Genomic DNA, 16,239 nt, shown 5'->3' with positions numbered 1-16,239 from the left:
GCGGTTCAGAGACGAGCTCCCCGGGCAATTTACAGTCGCAAATAACATTCACGCAGCGCCTTTCACGTCGGGAGGACGTCCTGAGGCGCTGGACAGTCAATGATTTGCACCCGAGCTGGGGTTTGGGATCAGGAGGGGGCGGAGGGCGGGGAGGGCTGGGGGTTGGAGGGTGCCTGAAGTCACAGTCGAGGGGGAGGGTCTTGAGACGGGCCCCAGAGGAGGCGAGGGGGGGGAGGGAGGGAGCGAGGCGAGGGGACTGTGGGACGGAGCCCTTTGGAACCTGGGTGTTGGGTTGTCTCAGGGGGTTCGGTGACCATTTCATTGGGGCGTGAGATAGCACCGAACAAGTCTTGCAGCGCCTCCTAGTGGTCATTAGCCTCGCGTTACCGTCAAGGAACGTACTGAAAGCCAACAATCTGGTTGGTATAGGTCAGCGTTGAGAGCCACTGCAAATCACTGACTGTTCCAACGCTTGCTCAGCCCTTTTTCCGCGTGGGCAAGTTTCTGGGGGCCATCACAGAAAGTTTCCCGTCAGTGGTGGTGGCAGTGGTGGGGAGGGTGGGGGGGGGGTTTGGGGGGAAATCGAGAAATAGCAGCTCTGACCTGGGCTCGTTCACACACACACACACACACACACACACACACACACACACTCGCTCGTCACAAGCCTTTTGACCTCCACGGAAATCAAGCAAAATTAATACACCGGCCATCAACACGATAAAAACGCAATCAACTCGTGCGGTACACGTATATACAACTTAAAAAGGACTTAAACCTCACACACACACACACACACACACACACACACGAGCGCGCACTCTCACGTCAAGCGGATCGAGAACGCGATTGAGAACACGCTTCTTCTACCGTTTTTCACCTCAAACCAAGACTAGTTAACTGGTTCAAGTGGTTCATTAATATTCCACATCGTAACCGTCCTAAACTACCTAGTAAAACTATTAACTCAGAACGCCAGGGCATGAGAGGGGGCAAAAGTGCGTCCCTTCGCCAAGTGGCCTGGCGGACGTTCAAGAGGACAGCGGGTAACGAGGAATTAATCCTGGTTAAACCTTCAGTGTGTGGGGGGGGGGGTGGGGGGGGGGTAGGGTTTGAGGGGGGGGTTAGCAGCATGCGATAAATGTTCAAGTCACTTTGTTCAGCCTCATCCCAAAAAGACGAGACATCCATGGGTCTGTGCAAACTGCTGTAAAGCAAATGTCAAATACGTTCTTGTGGGGAGTGTGTGCAGAGATTTGGGGGCGGGGGGGGTTGGGGGGGGTGGGGTGGGAGGTGGGTCGGAGAAGAGCAGAGAGTGGAGGGAGGGTCAGGCTGTGGGCAAATGCCAATCTCACGCACGGATGCCCGGACGCACACAAAGCATGCGCACGGGTCACAGGTACGCACGAGAATTTACAAAGGTTTTACAGCGCGGAAAACAGGCCACTCAACCCGACCGGTCTGCGCTGGTGTTATTTGTCCTCGTGTGTCTTCACCCGCACCTTACTCCCTCCCTTCCTCCCGTCCTCCGCCTCTCCCTTCACGCGAAGGTCCAGCTTCCGCTTGACAAACGCTACACGATCCGATTCAAACAGTCGCTTTGGGCAGCGATCCGCTCTCCCCTCGGGGCTCAACCGGTAAGTTGCTGACCTCCGCATCACTGCCGAGCACTCAAACGTGGGAAGATGGAAAGAGGTGACACATCTAAACCCCCAAAGGGCCGGGGTGGGGGTGTCGGGGAGAAGAGCATGGAGGCTGGCCGTAAAAGTGGAGCTGAGTGTCAGCGCGTAGAGAGAGAGGTGGGGGGGGGGGGGGGGGGGTAAGTAATCTTTTCCCTTCACCACACTGGGGATTACTGTGGTGCTCAAAGGACATTTAGTGTGTACCTGATACACGCACACACACACACGCAGACACGCGCACCGAGCCATGTGCAGAGATGAACACGGACTCACGCGCGCAGACACTGAATAAAAACGATCCTTTAAAGTGACAAAATCCTCAGCCCCGTTCCCTGTAGTGTAGCCACAGCCCTTTCCCAGAAGATTTTTTTTTTTAAAAAATGAGCACGTGGCGACCAGAAAGAAAATCGTTAAAGAGATAAATTAAAACCGATAATTAGTCCTGCCTCTTCGCGTGTATGTGTGCGTGTGCGTGTATGTGTGCGCGTGTGTGTGTGTGTGTGCGCGCGTGTTCTTTTTAATAAAACGAGCCCGGTCAGGAGAGTCCGAGAGAAACATCGGGGAGAGCGTGTCTCCTGGAGGTAGGGAGAGAAACGAGAGTCTGGGGTTTGCTTTCAACGACACAAAAAAAAAACCTAATGAATCTCCCTCCCTCCCTCTACCCCAACACCCCCCCACCCACCCCACTTCACCGTCCGTTTCCTGCCAGTGTGACGGGTTCAGCTGGCTGAGCCCTCGCCTGGCTCCGGGTCGATCGAGTGCAGAGAATTCCCCGCCGATTTCATTCCAAAGCAGGACGTTGCGGGATTTGCCCGGGGCTGGACCCGGGGGGGAAACCCGTCAGTCCAGGATAAGCTTCACGAAAGACGCCACGTCAGTTTCTTTGCACTCGTGTAGCGTGAAGAAGGGATGTTGCTGCAGAGAACACGGGAGAAGCACACGTGTTAATCATCACACGCACGTTAACATTTAAACCCGACTTAACGCCAAGGCCGAGTTTCGGGCAAAGTGTATCAATCGTATTAAATCCAATTTAATCAATAATCTCCACTGCGCGTGAGTAATGTGATGCGCTACCGGTAAATTAGTACATACGTAATAATAATAATAATCCTTGCATTTGATATAGCGCCTTCTCACATCTTTGTGACGTCTTCGCAGAATGTAAAGTGAATTGACTGTATATTTTGTGGGTAAAATGAGGGTGGGTGGGACAGGTGGTGGGGTGGTGGGGGTGGGGGGGGAAGATATTGTCGGCCAGGATGTCGGGAGAAACCCCCCTTCCTCTTCTTGGGTAGCGCAGGACCTTAAAACCTCCACCTGTCCATACTGGACGAGTGGCTTGGTTTAACGGCTCGTCCAAAAAGGCCGGCACCTTTTTGTTGCTTTGATCCCCTAACGGGACGTGTAGCGTCTGTAGGGAGACAGACTGGACTGTACAACAACCGCGCACTTTGCTGTCCGACTGACCCGAGTCCAACGCAAACAGAAAGGTTCACACATTGATGGCGGGCGAGAGAGCTGCCGGGCCGACCCTTACCATAAGTTCTGAGTACGTTGGTCTATCTTTGGAATTCTTCTTCAGGCTGTAACGAAAGGACGAGAAAACACTGGAAGCGCTCGGCGGGATTTACCGTAAAGTGACTACACAGTGATCTGTAGGCAAACTCTGTGGGCAGCCGATTTGCACGCAGTAAATGTCCCGCAAACAGCCGTGAAGCGGAGTGAGCAGTTTTAAGCCGGGGTGACTGTGCGCCCAGGATAGCGGGCGAAAAACTTTTCAAGCAGTGCCACGGGATCTATAACGTCCCCCTTAACAGGACCTCAGTTTAATGTCTCATCCTGCACGGTGACCTCGAAGTCGCGACATGGGCTTTGAACCCGCAAACTGCTGACTCGAAAGACGAGAGCGCTACGGACCGTAGACGCCACACAGACAGCGTAGACGCCATTGAGCGGAACGTGCTGACAGTAAAGTGCTGGTGAGAGTAACTATGTGTGGGAGGGGGGCTGTGGGCTATCGGTTCTGGGTGGCAACTGTAAACCACCGGCTGGAGCACAGGTGTCTGAGCGAGGGTCAGCCCTGGTGAAATGCTAACACGTGCAAAAGGACCAGGTTTCCGATCGACCCAAAAGCGACCCCGAATGACCGGCGCCTCCAGCTCACTAAAGAGACAAATTACCTTCCGACGAGTAAATGGTCCTCCAGAACAATAGGAATATGAGTTATTGAGCCAAGGGCATTATTTCCTGTCTCGTTTCTCACGGGGGATGTGATTTGCTTCTGAAAACAGGACGGTCAGGGTGGGCGGGGAGGGGGTGATTCACGCAGACCCGGCCACTGTTTTTGTCCTGTTTGAAAACTCAAAGGGGAAGCCCAGGGAGCATCAAAAGCCAGACCGCGTCTGATGATGGTACAGGATATCTTATTCTAGTCTCTTCCTCGAGCGTTTTCAGAAAATCTCTCTAATCCTCCCCCACCCTCAATCCCAAACGTCGCAGTAAGAAAGGAAATGATCTGTCGGTTACGGTAATCAGCTTGTTACGTGTCATGTTTTATTGTGTCGCGCTCCCACCCCCCCCCCCCACCACCCCCGGCAATCAAGGTGAGACTGCTTCCTGCCTGGAGCGAGGGATCGAGCGCCCGACCGACCGACCGACCGACGAGGAAGGCTCGACCGCAGCCGTGGATTGAGTGACCCCCATCTTTATTTTTGGAGGAATTGTCACCCCCGAAACAACCGGATTCCTACTGGACCGCCTAGTAAGCCGCGGCGCGTGGAGTATAGAAACTCGGCTAAGGTCTCGCCCTGTCCTGTCCCGCCCGGGAATCGAACCAGGGTCCTCTGGCCTTGGGAGGCGAGCGCGGTTGACCACTAAGCTACGGGTCTCCAAATCTCCAGAGCAAATGAGGGAGCGATCGTGTGACCGACTGAGCTGTGTGGGAGAAAATTTCTAAGGGCCGGATTTAAGAATTCTCCCCATCTGCGCCCCCTCCTCCTACCCCCCCACCCATGCCTCTCGTTCCCATACATTTTCAGGCCAATCGGTCACATGGGGGGCAGTGAGGATGGGGTGCAATGGGCGTGAAGAGCGGAGGGTCTCGCAGTCGGGTCCTTACCACTGAGCGCTGAAGTCCACGAACTCTTTGGAGAAGTCTCCGGGAAGCTGGGGGGAGGGCTCCTCCACCACCTGCTTGAGCTGCTGGAAAGGCGTCCCCCACGAGTCGTACGGGAACCGCAAGATGGCCAGCTCGTTCTGCAGGGAAACGGCACAGGTCAGACCTCACTGCGCCCTCCCTCGCTCCCTCCTCCCTCCACCTCCCTCCCAACCCCCGCCCTCTCTCCACCCTCACCCACACGCCCTCACTCCCCATCCCTAACTCTCACCTTCTCTCATCCTCCTTCCCTTCCCACTCAAACACCACCACCCCCCACCGCGCCCCCCTCCTCCCCCAACCCTCAGAGCTGTACAGCTCAGTGAACCTGGGCTGAGCTGCGTCTCTCACCATGGTGATCCCGAGACTCCAGATGTCCGACTTGACGCTGTAACCCTTCTGGTTCACCTCGGGGTTAATCCTCTCGGGCTGTGAAGAAGAAAGGTCTGAGGGGCAGCAAAACCAGGCAAACCCCTCGCCCCGATCGGCCAGTGTCCGCCACACATGTGGCAACCCGTCGCTGTGACCAGCCGGGCACCCAACTCCGTGCGGAAACCAGTCGCCACGCTTGGGCGGGGGGGGGGGGAGGATCTAAACCAGACTCGACAGGTTCACTTGCTCATGCCCCCCCCCGCCCCCGCGGGTGGAATTTCCCCACGTCTGGAATGGGAACACACGCTTCCCTCTCTCCTCCAGAGAGACGCGCAGTCACTACAGTCACAGCAAACCGGGTATCAAATGTACAGGTTATTGTTATTATAATTATTATTATTACCATTATTCGGTCGCGAGGGATGGGGGGTGGGGCGTGGGGGAATTCAGCCGCAATCCGTGTGAGTCAGTGACGTGCCTACGACTGTTCCTCTGCTCAGTCCTCAGTGTCCGTCCGGGGGGGGGGGGGGGGGGGAGGCGGGGGTTGGGTGTGGGTAGGGGGTGGGTTTGTTCGTACACTACTCACAGCCATGTAGGGTTTGCACCCAGCGTCCATCGTCTTGGCCACGGAATCCACCAGGTAGCCGCTGATCCCGAAGTCACACATCTTAACCTGACCTTGCGTGTTTATCAACACGTTGACGGTTTCACGTCTGAAAGAGAGTTTGCCGTACGTTCATTCCAAGCACTTTGGTCCCCTCCCCCCCCCACCCACTTCATCTCACATCGACCCCGACCCCACCCACCGCAGTGGGCTGCGATTTACAGTACTCCATCCTCCACCCACCCACCCACCCACCCTCTGATGCAAGACCCAAGTCTGAGGGACCCTTCGGGCTGATAAAGGCGGCCGAGAAAAAACAGGGAGGTCACTGACTCCCATCAAAGTGACTCTGTCCAGTTAATCGAGAGCCTCGTCGATCAGAGCGGAGTGGAATCCTTCGAGCCGTTTCTGCTGCAGAAATACAGCACTCGTTGTGATAGTAATTTACAGTAATTGGGAGGAAGCGGTGAAGAATTATGCTCTCGGCTTATCAGTTGGCTTTAACGCTCTCTCTCTCTCTCTCACCCACCCTCTTCCCACTCACGATCACGCAGACGCACACCTACCTCTGTGGATCACAGACAGTTTACTGTGCAGATGTTCCAAGGCCTTGACTATCTGAAAAGCAAGTGGTCGGCAAGGTTACAGAGCAACTCAGCGCCCGACAGTTACAGCGATGAACAGATCAGATCGAGAGATAGAGATCAACAGATCGATTGATTGATCGATCGATGGATAGACAGAGAGAGAGAGAGAGAGAGAGAGATTGATAGACTAACAGATAACCAACGGCATTTGGACACAGCGCCTGTAACATCAAATCGTGCTCCTCGGATAGCGAGTGAGAGTTTCCCGGCGGATGTGGAGCTCGGAGGGTTAAATGCCGCGAAGGTGGACTTACGGAGACAGCGATTTTGCCCAGGATGTCTTCGGGGATGTTCATCCCTTTGTCGATCACCTGCTTGTAGAACTTGTCCAGCGAGGTATCCATCAGCTCCATGCAGATCCACACATCGCCCTGGAAGGATGGAAGGATGGATGGATGGATGGATGGAACGAAGGAGGGAAGGAGGGAGGGAGGCAGGGAGGGAGGGAGGGAGGAAGGGAGGGAGGGAAGGAAGGGAGGGAAGGGGTTGGTGGGGGTGGGCGGAGAAGATCGATCAGAACCGCAGAGAGTGAGCAAACGAGCGTGCGAGCAAAACGGGGGGGGGGGGTGGGGGGGGCGGAGGAGATGAATGTATGTGGCGGGCGGGGGGCAGGTGGGAGGTTGGCCAGACACGGGAGGCCAGGGAGCGAGGACAACCCTGACCTAATATTTGTTGGGTCCGGGTATTAAGGGATACGGGCAAGGGCGAGGCAATTGGACTTGAGGTTCACATCAGCCATGATCTTATAGAATGGCGGAACAGGCTCGAGGGGCTGAATGGCCTCCTCCTGTTTTGTTGTTTTCGGAAACGCTTCTCCCGCCGCCCCACATCCTGCGCAGGTTTACGGAGGGTGTCCCAGATTGACGCGGACAGTCCAGCCCCGGAAACAATCAGCCTATGACGGGGTTATCCTTCTCTTCCCCTCTCCCTCATGTGAATGTGAAGGTCTCGCTACCTCTCTCCCCCCCCCCCCCCCACCCCACCCCCCGCCGAGCACAGCAGAGTTACCTCGCGGAACAGAGCCCCGTAGAAAGTGACTGTGAAGTGACAATCGACCGTCCTCATGGAGATGTCCAGGTCCATCAGCAGCCGCTTCTGCTCTTGGCTGTTCACTGTGGCCCGGATTCTCTGGAGGTGGGGGGGCGGGCGGGAGAGGGGGAGAGACACAGCACGGACTGTTAGAACCACAGGGTTGGAGGGGTGGGTGGGGGGGGAGAGAGAGAGAGGAGAGAGAGGGCACCGCAAATCACAGCAAAAACGGACCAACGAGCGAGGCTGGATGGAAACTAGGGACGAGGAAGAAGATCTGAAGAGAGATCCCGAGAGAGAGAGAGAGAGAGAGAGGTTGGGATGAAGAAAATCCTTCAGACCATTCCGGTCCCATCCTCCCAGATTCCCCACAACAACAACAACAAGGTAGATCAGCCATCGTGCGAGCTAGCGTCTCGGAGCGCTTGAACGACAACAACAGGCGCTCCGGGACTCTATCCCTCCTGAAGGGCGAGGTATAAATGCAAGTTGCCGCGACGAGGCGCGATTCCCACCTCGCCCTCTCCTCCACTTCCTTTCCCGGTTTCTAATCCCCTTCCCACCAAACTTCCAAACTCCCTGTGAATCAATCGCTGTCTTTCTCTCTCTCTCTCTCTCGCTCCCTCTCTCAACACATCGATGGTGCCAAGCTTTCCGCAGCATCAGGTTAGTATCTTGAACCTTCGAGGATCAAGTTGTTTCTGATCCTAAATTTAGCTCTTGGCTTGGGATAATATGTCTGTCCTTCGGTTGAGAGATGAATCTCTCTTAATCCTTTTTTCTCTCCCCCCCCCCACTTCTCAATGGGAACGGATTTAACTTTCCTTTATTTTGCTCCTTTAAAACACTAAGAGCAAAAATAAAAACTTGGAATGGCCTCAGCTGTCTCCCCGGGAATACTTTCCACTCGCGGAACATCTGTCTGCGGTGCCCTCACCAGGCCGGCGGGTCCGAATAATTTCGTCGAAAGGCCAGCGAGAGGGAGAGAAAGAGAAAGGGTCAGAGGGGGGAACGAGAGAGAAAAGAGAGAAACAGTAAGAGAGGGAGTGAGAGAGAGGGGGAAAGAGAGGGGAAGCAACAGAGAGAAAAAAAAAAGATTATGAGAAATAGGGGGATAGAAAAAGGGCCGGAGAAATAGAAGAGGAGGACAGAGGAGAGAGGGAGAGAGTGAGAGAAAGAGATGTGCAACAGGTATCAGCCTGACCCAGTTCCCTCACATTTGGGTCAGAAGGCTGTGGGTTCAAACCCCACTGTGGAACATTAGGCTGACACCTCATTGGGTTGGAGTGGGGAGGGGGGGGGGGTGGTTCTGCACTATCGGGAGGTGTTTGCCTACAAATACACAGTCACTACACTTGTCAGGCGGTCATGTCACGGTGCGACGTCTGTGCGTCTTCAAGGGGGTGGGGGGGGAGCTCGTTGAACCCGCAAACTTCCCGAGCGCGAGGTGAGAGCGCCCACGGCCGATTCCCGGCCCCCCACCCGGGCCCCGAGCCCCGCGGGACGTTGGGAACGTCACCTTGACCGCCATGATGGTGCCGCTGGGCGTGTGACGCATCTTCTCCACCACCCCGTAGGCCCCGCGGCCCAACTCCGACAGCAGCTCCAGGTCATCAGCCTTCACTTCAAAATTCTGGCGGGGGGGGGGGGGGAAAGAGAGAAATAAAGAGGGGTCAGCAACGGATGATCATCCATCCTCCGAGGTTACAGGCAAAACCGCCTGTAGCCGCCCGCTTCCCCCCCCCCCCCCCTTCTCTTTCCAAGCAGCGCAATCAGCCCTTTTAACGCCCGCCTGGCGTTAAAAACAGGCGCGGGCCGGACCGCGGTGTAACATCTCCTCCGAAGGACGGCAACTCCGACCACACGGAACCCCCGCCGGCCCCACGCTCCCCCCCCCCCCCCCCACCATGCAGCAGTGAGACGACGTGCTCGTGGAAGCGGGAGGCGAAAGGAAACGAAATGTTGACGCTCAAAAGAAAGAGCGAAGTTCCTCGGAGAATGGCTAAACCTGGCACTTTTCGCCCAGAGGATACAGTTCAATCCGCTTCACGGTACATTCCGTGCAGCGCTTCGAGCCGTCCCGACGCCCCGATAAGGCGCTGTACCAAATGCAAGGATTATTATTGCATTTGTTCGGATTTTTTCTCCTCCGGCTAAAACCTCGATGCCACGCGGAGGTCACGAGCGTTCGCCTGCTCACTCGCCCACAGTGTTAAATGTCGTCATAATAATTCCAACACTTAACTGGTTTATAAACTCCCTGCAGGAGAATTTATGCACTGCTTCCACCCTCCGGTGCCCTACGTGTTGCGCTGCGGCTTTGCAAGACCCTTAAATCATTCATAAGCTCTTTAGGTTTGGCGCAGCGCCTTTCACATCGGGAGGAAGGCTTGAAGTGCTTCACGGGATATGCTGTAGAGTGCAGTGACTGTGCACTTTGCGGGCCAGCTTCGTGTACAGCAACGTCCCGGACACAGCCATGAAATGAAACTCCCTTCTCGTTTCGAATAGTACCGCAGGATCTTTAACCACCGTCTGGACAGTCGGCCAGGACTTCAGTTTAACTTCTCGTCAATCCATGGCTGTTCGTGGGACATTGCTGTGCGCAAAGCGGCTGCTGCACACTCCACGTAAATCCTGCGAAGTGCTTTGGGATCGACCTTCCGACGGGAAAGACGCTAAACCAAATACAAGGATTATTATTACTAAATTATTGCGGTATTATTATATTATTCAGACAAGGGGCGCCGTGCAGTGTTACTGTGACGCCCTCCGGTGGACAAAGCCACCAACACCAACTGGTCAGTGACAGTTCTATTAGACCAGATTTTCAGGGTGGATCGTCCTCTAAGCCCCTGTCTCGGGCTGTGGGTGATGCAACTCACCTTTTCGCCCACTGAGATGCAAGCCTTGGAATCCAAGTCTCTTGGCGCCCTATAAACAGAACAATAGTCAGATCCACACACCGCAAAGCCAGACTGAGAAACCCGCAGTTACGGTTTATGTGACCAAAGACTCAACCTCTACAAGACATCAAATCGATGCCTGGTAATAGGATCAAAATTACTGTCCGAAACATGGCTCTAATTGTACATATGGCTGGGGAGGGGGTGGGAAGGGGTTCTAAGTCCTGGGACTGGCGAAAGAATTCCCAACTCCGACCCTCGGGAATGCCACTCAGTCTCCGACCTCAGTCCCGACTTTAATCAATAATAATCCTTGCATTTGGCACAGCGCCTCTCCTGAAGGGAGGACGTTTCAAAGCGCTTCGCTGGATTCACTGTAAAGTGGAGTGACTGTGTATTTTGTAGGTGAATGCGGCAGCCAATTTGCGCTCAGCAACATCCCACAAACAGCCATGAAGTGAATGACTGATACTTATCGGGTGGGCGAGTAGTAGTTGGGGGGGGGGTTAGCCAACAAATTAGGAGAAACGGATTCTTTGACGTCCATCCTTACAGGAACAGACGGGATGACGGTTCAACATCTCGCCCGAAGGACGGATGTGAGCCGAGAGAGTCCGAGCAGCATTCCGGAGAATTATCATTCCGGAGTTTTCAGTTCAATTGCGATTCCTGCAATGTAATTGGGGGGGGGAGGGAGGTGGGGAGGGAAGGGGTGAGAGATGGACGAGACTTTGGGTGGTAATCCGACAAAACAGGGTTGAAAGGAACGGATACGGGATGAACGGGAATGCAGTGAGGGTTAAGCGGGGCCGAGAGCTCGCTCCTGTTTGGACTCACGTTGGGCTGGCCTGGGGCTCGAAGACCTCCTTTGACAGCTTCAGCCCCGGGTTCTTTTTCTTACCTGTTGAGACAGAATCAGAGAGAGAGAGAGAGAGAGAGAAAGGGGGTTATTATAAAGAAATGCCCCCACACATTCCCGGAGGACCCATTCACTGCATGAGATACCGGGCGCTAATCCCTGATGTCGAAATTGTTTGGACCAGGCCTTTCTCTCCACCTGCGTGCTGGTGAGCGGGCGGTTAATAATAATCCTTGCGTTTTGATATAGCGTCTTATCACCTCGTTCAGTCGTCGCAATGCTCTTCGCGCACAGACCATAGCGTGATGGGGATCGCCTGCGTATTACGTGGGAGAAGCGTGGCGGCCGATTGCGCGCAGCAGTGTTCCCACAAACAGTCGCGGATCGATTGACCAGATTATTTTTGGTCGAGGGGAGGTAAAGCAACCCAGAAAGTTGCAGGTTCGAATCCTGGACCAGGCTGAATTAGCCGGAGGCAGCAATCGGGATGCCAGAATGGAGTTCCTCCCGGTGTCCTGGCTATCAACACCCCACCCCCCCCCTCTACGGTCCCCTGCCTCCCTACCCATCGCCCCCCCACCCTCCTCCTGCCCCCGAATAAAATAGGTCATTCGCTTCATGGCAAATTGCCGGGTCTACATTTACTCTGTTTGATCTCTGCTCGTTACAGAATGCCCAGAATTTGGTAAATTCTTACAGTCGGCCTCCACTTTGAAGCCGCTCTGGGGTTCACTTTTTTTTTTTTTTTTTGAAAAGTGCGTAAGAAAGAGTTGTAAAAGTGTTTTTTAAAAGCGCTTTCAGGTTCAACGCGTTTTGACGACAGTCCTGATACAACTAAAACTGCCGAGGCCTCACCCCGCACTGTCTGCTTTAAATACGCGAGGAGCAGCAGTGCTCATCCACTCTGGTACCCACAGCACAAACCTCCCACAGAGACGTTGCGAGGTGGGAAGAAAAATAATAGGGCTGAAATGAGTTGGTGTACGTCAAGATAGCAGCTCCTGAAACCGGGGTAGGAATTCCGATGAACGAACGAGACGGGAGCGATATCAGAATTCCTCGATTATGAGGCACGGCAGAAATGCTCCACATTCTTGCCCATTATTTGCCTGCCTTACCATTGGGCCAAGCGGTGATAAAATAGCTGAGCAAGTTAGCCCAACGAGGAACAAACGGGTTGTGTTGGGTTTCGGGGGGGGGGGGGGATTAAATAAAATAAAACCTGTCTAAAACGACGACCGAACGAACGAACCAGTTTTCGGTATCAGGAGCGCCAGCGCACTGTGTGCAGTAAATAAGGAGCTTTAAGATCAGACCATTTGAAATCGTCACAATTAATATACAACGGACGCACGTTACACACGAGCCGACAACTCAAACGCATTCATCCTCCAGCTTATCTGCCTAAGGAACACATAGGAAAACAGGAACGGAAGGAGGTCATTCAGTTTCATCGAACCTGTTCAACCAGTTTGTTAGATCCTGGCCCCATCTTTTAACAACAATAAATTACATTTGTGCAGCGCCTTTCACGTCGCTACGACGTCCCAAGGCGCTGGACAGTCAGGAATTTGGACACGAGCTGGGGGTTGGGATCAGCAAGGGTGGAGGGCAGGGAGGGTAAGGGTAGGATGGTGACCGAGGGTTAATATTAATGCATGGCCCTTTCATCAGATCCCTTTAATACCTCGACTGCCTAAGTCTCTGTCTGTCTGTCTGTCTGCCCGCAGGCCGAAGGGCAACAAGGCAATGAGAAACTAAACCGCGTGTTGGAGATACAACAGGAGGGTGCGTGTGGCATTTTGCTGCGATTGGCATATCACTTCCACTTTCCCTACAGTTGGCAGGGGCTATATTTGACCGGGTGGACTAACAGGTGACAGAGTTATTTTTGAAGGAGTGAACGGACGATTAGAAGCAAGAAGCAAGGCAGATCGACTGAGGCCCATGTGGCCAGGAATGGGATCTGGTACCAACCAACCCATGCCCACCCCGGTGCTCTCTGCTACAGGGAACTTATGTTAATGTAATTCCTCTGTACGCAGCTTGGCTCCGTCACTCCCTTCACTTTTCGAACAGCGTCACAGGATCTTGAAAGTCCAAGGGAAAGAATTTCTGGCACCCCCTTTATTCTCCGCGGCGACTCTCTGCTGAAGAGCCGAGCAGCGTTTCACATGAAAATCAATTACTTTCGAGATAATGAAATAATTGGTCTTAAATTGTAAAATTAGACAGTATGCACATCCTCCTCCACCAAAATCGTAACGATTTTTCCTTCACCCTCCCCCCCCCCCCCCCCCACCACCCCTGTCCAACTGGTTGACCTTGCACGGCAGAATACTGAGAATACTGTAAGAATTTATGAACTATGTTTTCTAAATAGTTCGCACAAGTTGATTAAAAGCTCTGCTTTGCTGTCGTCCCCCCCCCCCCCACCAAAATGGAATTTTTGCACGAGCGATTGCCTCGTGGGTATCAGAAACCACGTCCGTCCGTTCTAAACGACATGGTTTAATCTGACGTTGCAGAGAATTAAACACGTAGACAGGTCCGCCGGTGGGTTGGTTCTGCCGTATCATACGCTTGCCCGACCCACTGGTCATGCTCTTGCCTCCGAGCCAGAACATTGTGGGTTCAAGCCCCGCATCGGGACTTGGAATCACATGGATGACACTCCAATGAAGTGCTGAGGGGTGGTGGGTTGGGGGGCGGGGGGGGGGGGTGTTGAGTTGTCAGAGGTGCCGTCCTTCAGATGAGACATTAATCCGAGCTTCCGTCGGCCTGTTCAAGTGGGTTAAAGATCCTGTGGCACTCTTCGAAAAGAGTTTCTTCTCTCCCCCACTGTCCTGACCAACAAACGGCCCCCTCACTCCACCCCACCCCACCCCACCCCACCCCACCCAAGATGAAATTGGTCGCCTACTCCATGTCTGTTTGTGGGGCACTGCTGCGCGCGAATCGGGCGCGGTGTTTGCCCCCTACAAAACACACAGTCACGACACCTAACAGCAAGGGCTGCAAAGTGCTTTGAGACGTTCCAGTCGCGTAGCGCAATCACAAAGTGGCAGGGATTATTAGGACCGTAACAGGTCACGATCACAGATTGAAATTGGCGACTGAAAGGCCTTTTTGAGAGCCACAAATAAAGGACAAAAAAAAGAGCGTCGTGCAGGTAGATAGGACCCGGCTTGTGTGAATAAGCCGCCAATAGCTGCTCGGAAGCGTTATGCCACTGGGAAAGGCGTCTGTTCGATGTAAAGCCCCTTTCCCCTTTTTTTTTAACTCGAGGCACCACGTCGCACGTACATGTTTTGTGCTGTGGTTGCAAAACTTGTAAAGAAAGGCAAGAGAGTCACTGCTGGATAGGCTGTCGTTGGCGGCGGTGGGTAGAGAGGAAAGGGGTTTCAAATTGGCATCGCGTGGAGTTTCAATGAGAGCTCGCATCTGCAAAAGGGGGGGGGGGGTGGGGGGTGGAAATTGCAACGCGTTTACAAAGTGAACGCAGGAACTTTTACTGCGCAGGATCCATGGCCAAAGGGGCTGTGCTGTGGTGTGTCGTTAGTATGCATTTCTGCTTCCGACTTTGCAACCAACCGGTTGTGCAATGCGATGCAGAAGAGTTTGAAGATCGCTGCGTAAACCGCCCCCACCCACCCACCCACCCACCGACCCGCCACCCCCCCCACCAAAAAAAGGTGGCGGGGCAAAGAAAATAATCAAGCAAATGCGGTGCAATTTCTTTCAGGGTGCAATTCAGGTGTTTGCAACAAAAGTAAGACTTTGGTTTCTCTCCCCCCCCCCCAACCCCCAACCCCCCCCCCACCCCACCCCTCCCCCCACACAGGTTTCACACAGACAATCTGCAGATTGCACTTTGCATTATTATTATCATATCATTCACATTTTTTTTAAAAAAAGAAATGCTTTCGATGCAAAAGTGCAGCAGTTTGCACCCACTTCACTTTTTTTTCACAAGTCCCCCCCCCCCCCCCCCCCCCCCCCCCCACCACCAAAAGAAGAACATTTTTGGTGTTGCATTCAGCTTTAACATTTGGCATGCAATGCATTCTTTGCAAACTAAAAAAAAAACATGATTCTGCACACCCACCCACCCACCCACCCTCTCTCTCTCTCCCCTTTCCTTCCCTCTCCACTCCACACCTCCCCCCCCACCCCCACACCCCCACCCTCCTCTCCATTGCAATGCTGTTTCATGCACCACAGGGCTCGTCTGCACCAAAGGAAAAGCTAACCCTGAGCTCTGTTAATCCCAGTAAATCGGAATGCAAATACGTCAGTGTTCAGCTGAACAGTGCAATAAAAAATACCCCAACAGCAGCAGCAGCTCTGCCTCTCTCTCTCTCTCTCTTTCTCACTCACTCACTCACTCTCTCTCACACACTCCCTGCAAAAAAAATGCAAAATGTTTCAGCTCAAACAGGAAATGCATTCATCAGCTCTCTGCAAACACCAACCCCCCCCCCACCAACCCCCTCCCACCACGAAACTTAACACTGGGGCTCTTGTGTGTGTGTGTGTGTGTGTGTGTTTTTGCTGCAAAACCTCAAGGTGCAACCCATGCATTTTGCAACACACGTCAGGTTTCTTTTGCAAAAAAAAAAGCCACAGCAACAGCCAGATTCTGCTCAAATAATATCTCCCTCTCCCCCCACACCCCCCCCCACGTTATTGCATCTGTGCAAACCTTACCTCCTTTTGACAGCGACATTTTTTTTCTTTCTTTCTCTCCTCCCTCCCTCCCTCCCTCCTCCCTCCTCCCTGCTTGCAGGGGAGGGGAAAATGGGAGGAGGAGGAGGAGGAGAGGAGGTGGTGGTGGGTTGGGGTGGAAGGGGGGGTGTGGGGGGAGGAGGAGAAGAAAGAGAGAGAGAGGGAGAGGGAGAGGGAGGGAATCACAAAAGACTTGGTCTTTGCAGCTGTGCAACAGAGATGCAAAATGTTGCAGGTTTTCGAACCCTCTTCATC

The 16,239-nt window shown here is 53.8% G+C and overlaps 1 protein-coding gene across 1 annotated transcript; it reads right to left on the bottom strand.

Annotated features, from left to right (window-relative positions):
• Nucleotides 1-1,284: 1,284 nt before the first annotated feature.
• LOC103175734 (dual specificity mitogen-activated protein kinase kinase 6) lies at nucleotides 1,285-16,025 on the bottom strand. The gene is given in 13 exon segments (XM_042342499.1): nucleotides 1,285-2,597; nucleotides 3,223-3,268; nucleotides 4,804-4,940; nucleotides 5,191-5,268; nucleotides 5,798-5,913; nucleotides 5,916-5,924; nucleotides 6,382-6,433; nucleotides 6,717-6,833; nucleotides 7,471-7,590; nucleotides 9,011-9,124; nucleotides 10,377-10,425; nucleotides 11,235-11,298; nucleotides 15,967-16,025. Coding segments are annotated over 13 exon segments (996 nt in total). The 5' UTR covers nucleotides 15,986-16,025; the 3' UTR covers nucleotides 1,285-2,522.
• Nucleotides 16,026-16,239: the final 214 nt, after the last annotated feature.

This window comes from Callorhinchus milii, unplaced genomic scaffold (assembly GCF_018977255.1).
Source record: "Callorhinchus milii isolate IMCB2004 unplaced genomic scaffold, IMCB_Cmil_1.0 Scaffold20, whole genome shotgun sequence".
In the NCBI taxonomy this organism is placed as follows: domain Eukaryota; kingdom Metazoa; phylum Chordata; class Chondrichthyes; order Chimaeriformes; family Callorhinchidae; genus Callorhinchus; species Callorhinchus milii.
This window is presented reverse-complemented; position numbering and strand designations above follow the sequence as displayed.